The 5,632-nt window shown below is 38.7% G+C and overlaps 1 protein-coding gene across 1 annotated transcript; it reads left to right on the top strand.

The window, feature by feature from the left end:
- The first annotated feature begins 1,344 nt into the window (after positions 1-1,344).
- Positions 1,345-5,456, top strand: LOC144630521 (uncharacterized). Its single transcript, XM_078488873.1, has 4 exons — positions 1,345-1,439; positions 2,608-2,871; positions 4,017-4,319; positions 5,370-5,456. The coding sequence occupies exons 2-4, from the start codon at positions 2,625-2,627 to the stop codon at positions 5,423-5,425; spliced, it is 606 nt and encodes a 201-aa protein (XP_078344999.1). The 5' UTR covers positions 1,345-1,439; positions 2,608-2,624; the 3' UTR covers positions 5,426-5,456.
- The last annotated feature ends 176 nt before the right edge of the window (positions 5,457-5,632 follow it).

Below are 5,632 nucleotides of genomic sequence, written 5' to 3'. Positions count from 1 at the left end.
GCCTCTGTCACGCCTTCTCGTCAGCACCCAATGTAGAACAGTATGCTCTCTATGAACTAACGTACTTTAATAATTTGGGGGCGTTTTCATCAGACGAAATAATCCAGGACCTGAACCATTCTGTGCATAATATTGAGCTGTTACAAGGATCTCTATCGGTCTAACAATCGCCTTATCGAGGCCCAATTTTCACAATTTTATCTCAATCAGAGCACATTTTCGGCCTAGTCCAGACTTGAACTAGAGCAGAAATGTCATCGCGAAAGGGTTGGTTTATCATGATGGCATCGACTGTTAACGAAAGGGGAAAAAAAATCAGCGGCGGCAATATATTGCCTTGTAACTTAACCTCAATAAACACGCGTCCATTCAGTTGCCTTTCTCAGACTACATTGCCTCGTTGAAAAAGCAAATCATGTTAAAACCGGAAATTTACCGTAATTGGTGTATTACTTAATTGACCTGTTTTACGTCGTTTCAGCTGGGTTTCAGGCAGGATCCAGAATACTGAAACAGAACGATAAAAAGAACCGGAAGTTATTGATGTCACCCCTGACTTCAATGACTTCCGGTTGGACCGTGGTTCAAGCTCCGGAAGTAATGTCATCTGTATAAATGTTAAACTTCCCTTTTCTTGAAAGAACCAAAACAAATTTCTAAATTCTGGGATGTTGGAGTTAGAGTGAAGATAATTTGGAGTTGACGTAAACTGTTCTGAGAATGTCGCTAAATTTTCCGGGAATTTTCACAATAGCTGATAAAAGATGTCCTTTCGAGAACTGATGTTTCCACAACTGGAACGGCAACTTTCTATTTGAGGAGAGAGACTTTTAAACGATTGAAGTAAGTCTAATATTTCTTTTCAGTATTGGCAATCAAACCGTGAATAAAACAAAATCAATTTAGTACTTCTATAATGGATCATATTTAAAATTATCAATACTTTACGAAGGTTCTTCTAGCTTCTCTAGAAATGTCACTTAATTTGACAGTGAATGTCAATCATATTTCATTTTAAATGGTTTGAAAATGGTCACATTTTATTCCTTAGGGCTTAAGTTTGATCGATGAATTTTTAACTGAAACCTACATTTCCTTGGAGACAACTGGTAAAAAGATAAACTTAAAAGAACGCAGAACTAACTTTTGATGATGTTTCTGGTTGCTTTTAGAATGTTAAAATGATCGGCTGCGTTTAAAGTCAGTTTCTTTTTAACGACGACAATTTACAGTAGGTCGAAGGCATGCGCCACTTAGTCTAAAAACAAACTCATACATTGCAAATTTTTTGTCAGTTCTATAACCTATCAATGTATAATTTGCTATATTGAAAATGACCCTTAATTTCCATATTGGTCTTCGTAATAACGACTTTTAGCAGAGGAGGGACTTCAAAGGACTAGAGGAAACAAAATCACTCCAGCAAAGAATATAACTACGTAAGTCACAATCAGTTAAAAACATCTTTAGCCTCAGTTAAGTAAGGTGTTTTTTCGCGAGGTTCTGTGCTCGGAAACTAAAGGCAAATAGACAGTAATGAGTTGACACGTGGTGGAAGGGTATATCTTGCTCCGTTTTCTTTCCTTTTCGCTTAAAAAAAGCTTGTACTAAGCTACACGACAAGATTACACAGAGTATATAAATTTAAATTGAAAGCTTTAATGCGCAAAACAAACTACTATGATATCTTCGCCCAACTGCTTCGATTAAAATTTTGCTACTGTAATTTAGTGTTAAGAAGAAATTAAATTCTGTTTTCTTAGATTACAAATATTTCAGAATTGCGTGATGCGCTCACTACTTCGGTCGGCACGTAACGCTTCTTGTGTGACAAGGCGTTCCAGGCTGTGATTGCGTACGAAAATTAAGGGAATCCGATCCGTGAGAGCATAGAAAAGCCTAGAAATCCTTGTAACAGTTCACATAGTTCAGGTTCTAGATTTTTACGTCCGATGAAAACGCCCCCATTTATTAAAAACGCCCCCGTTTATCAGTTAGTTGAGGAAAGGCATCCCGGGGAAGGCATACTGTTCTAAAATGGGTGCTGACGAGAACGCGTGACAGAGGCATGACTGCAGAAGTATTTCAGACATTTGGACATTTGTTTTTTCTCAGTAAGAATAGGTTTTAATGCTTTTCCGAGAAAATATGATAGTGCAGTTCTATTCTTGGTAATATTCCTTGAAATCTCATCGAGCTGTTCCATGGGCTGACTTTCTGCATGGTCCTGCAAGGTTCGAAACTATACTTGCCAATCGAAACAGAGAATCGTTGAGTAAAAACTACTTTCCAATTTACCTGCAGGTTGCAGAACTAATGAAAATTGGATGAATAAAGAGTTCTACTGTAGTTTTATTTTTAGCAATTAATTTAGTGCAAGCATTGATCAAGATAGCTATTGCAGGAAGTTTTTTTTTTAATTGTCCCTGGGTGGGGGTCTGGGGGAGTCAGAGCATTAAAAAAACCGGAGGCACTTAAGCCCACGAAAAATACCAGGAAAAAAGGATATGTTAAGGCCCTATCGCTGATCCTATATAAATGGGACTATTTTTGTATCCTGCCATACTGTCGAGATTTGCGGATCGAATCTAATAAGTTTTTCCACAGAACACCAATTAACAAAGATGCTGCGAGAGAGACTCTTCCACGTGCTCCTATTTATCTACCTCGCAAACACGTGTGTCAGTGGATTGGCTATCAAGTCAAAGTGTCAGATGAAGGACTTATCTTGTCCTTGTGACCAGAGCGGTGGATCTGGAGCAAAAGATCTTGGAGAAGTTAGTGTCACGAGGTGCGTTACCGAAGGAAACCTTTCCAAAGATGTCGTTTGCAAAAGTGCAGACGTTGTCACAAAATGTCACGAAATGCAAGGTAAGTTACACGCGCGCGTGATTTTTACGAGTAACATCTGTTCGCACAAAAGTGTTTTTCTGTCTTTCTTTTTTCCGTCTTTTTCTTCTTTCTTTTTTATCTTATTCAAACAGTGCACCAAAAATTGAATCGGGTTTGGTTTAAATTCCAGCTAATCGTTAAATTCGTGTCAGATTTTCCGCGAAACAAGTTGCATAAAAATCGTTACGCTAATCAGTTTATTTTAAAAAAATATTATTATCATCTACATGTTCATTGATTTTCAGTTTCATCGTCGGAGGCAATTTGCCATATCGGGAAAAAAATCTGTCATTGGGTTTTAGAAATCTCGTGACTTTAACTTGTATTTGCAACTTGTTTGGTGGATAGATATCGGGAATATAAAAATTATGCATGGTGGTCAAACCCTTCCAAGGCAAAGTTGAGCTCTCCGAAATGTCACTTGTGGGTTATATTTGCAAATTACGATTTGCAGTCATTAAATACAAGGAATCTGGTGGCATTAACCCTTAATATGCTAAGTCCGGATTATTCCGGGATTTGGAGGAAAGGCCATTCAACCACTTATGACGTCACCAATTTACACGTCAGCAGACTTTTTGTGACGTGCAACTTATAGAGTTTGGATAGATCTTTCCACAGGAGTGTCCGTCTTGACTATTGACTGGATTCTGACAGAGCTAATCGAAAAAAACGTGATCAGTTTTCGGTGTAAAATTGGTGCTAAAACAGGCCAATATACCCGTACTTGATCATGGTCTCCTTTCCAGGGTTTTCCATTGATTAAGATCAAAACTTTTCAGGCCAAAGGGGTGCACAGAGTAAAAGATAGAGAGAATAAGAAAGTAGAGAAAAACGAAAAGGAAAGGAGCAAGGGAAAAAATCGGAACGATTCAGCAAAAAAAAAAAAATTGGCTTATAAGCATGCGCCAAGTAAAATGTTGTACATTTTGACATGGAAATTGCATCAAAAACCGATGCAGTGTCAGAAAGTGCATTTCTAGCAAAGTTTAGAGAAATTTAGGACCGTAGAGCCAAGAACATCGATTAACGGTTAAAAAAAACCTGTTTTTTGGAGAAATTTCAGCATATTAAGGGTTAAACCTTAATTTTCCTCTTACTTAATCCTTTCTTTTGTTCTTCAGTAAAACGGCCAAATCAACCCATTATTGAAAGCTTTGGTCTTCAGGAGAGCGACATTGCCTACATCGGAAGTCAGGTCAACTTGACCTGTAAGATGACCAACGCCGAAGTAGCCATTTTTCTCAAATCTGGCGTCGCAGTGAATGAAGGCGGCCGATTTAGGTACATACATGAGCACTCTGAGCCTAACGGGCTTGTCAGTAGCTTGGAAATCACAAACGTGACCAAAGATGACGAAGGAAACTACACTTGTTGGGCTTATAAAAATGGTATTATAGCCTCCTCGATGTATACTCTAAAGACAGGTTGGTAGCCCTGACTCTGGTAGAGATTTTGCGGTTTACTATCGGATCTTTTGTCTCTGGTCCAAATCCCACAAAGATTTGCAATTGCCACACAATCATTTTTTTCTAACTTGTAAGATTTGTAAGAAAATCGTAAACTTGTTCCGGGTTCTTTGATTGTGGGAAAATTTAGCAAAAACTGGCCGGCAAAAAGAAGAGAAAAATGAGAGCGGACTGAGGAGAGGACATCCGCTCCTTCTCTCCCCAGTTCGCTCTCGTTTTCAACCTCGTTCCCAAGGCCTTTCCCTTGGTACCAAGGGAGTGTAACAAGAAAGTCTACTTTATCGACATTTGTGCTTAGTTACAAACTGCTGGTAGGCACATAGCAATTTGAGCCATATTTTTCTTCTTTTTCGCTGAACCGCGAGCACAGACAAATGTTGAATTTGCTGTTATCAAGTGAAATTCCTCTTGTGACAGTTTGCTGGAGCTTTTTTTGTAATTTGACATTTGGTTGTTTTGGGGTTTTTTGACCAATCAGAAGCAAGGTCGCAATTCGTGAGCCTGGCTTACGTAGAGTTTTCCCGCGCATTGTACTGGACATAATTTCCCGCGCTTGGCGTTGGCTGCATGATCTTGTTATGAATTCTGATTGGGTTCATTGTGCTATTTGTGCTTTTTGTGATTGGTAAGATGTCATTGTTTATCTTATGATTGACCTTAAGAGCTTAGCAAACGTGAACCACAATTACACAACAGGGTCGTAACCAGGTATATTTTTTCATCGCTGTTCCCAAATTTTAGCTCTAAATTTTGATTACTGATCCCCAAAATGTGGCAACATTTGATCCCTGATTCCATTCTGATCCTATCTGATTGGCCATTGGATCCCATGACATGTTTTGACTTGTGACCCGGGATCCCGGGTCCGTGATCCTGATCCCGAGGCTGTGATCCCTGATCCCATATACCTGGTAACGACCCTGACACAAGCATAAGTCAGTTACTTTTGTGAAAATATTCTTCAGTAGCCAATAGAAATAACTGATTTTTTTTTCTCTTGTATTCTAGGTACTGCAGTGTACTATAACAAGAGGAGGGCATCATTGCAGAAATTGTTCTCTTAGCTGCTTTCATGACCTGTTATTTAATGTCCAACATATTGAAAAAGAAAACAGCCCATGTACTATGAATTACGAAAGTTAATAAATAAAGTTGGCTGCCAAACCATTAAATTAGAATTCTGTGTTTGTCTTAACATTTTTTCCGGCCCGATGGGGGAGAGAGCAAGAAAAATAGTTACGTAGAGGAGAAGTTAAGTTTCTCTTATTGGT

Source organism: Oculina patagonica, chromosome 11 (assembly GCF_052425735.1).
Source record: "Oculina patagonica isolate OP01 chromosome 11, crgOcupat, whole genome shotgun sequence".
In the NCBI taxonomy this organism is placed as follows: domain Eukaryota; kingdom Metazoa; phylum Cnidaria; class Anthozoa; order Scleractinia; family Oculinidae; genus Oculina; species Oculina patagonica.
The sequence above is the reverse complement of the archived record's forward strand: the minus strand, read 5'-3'. Positions and strand labels throughout refer to the sequence as shown.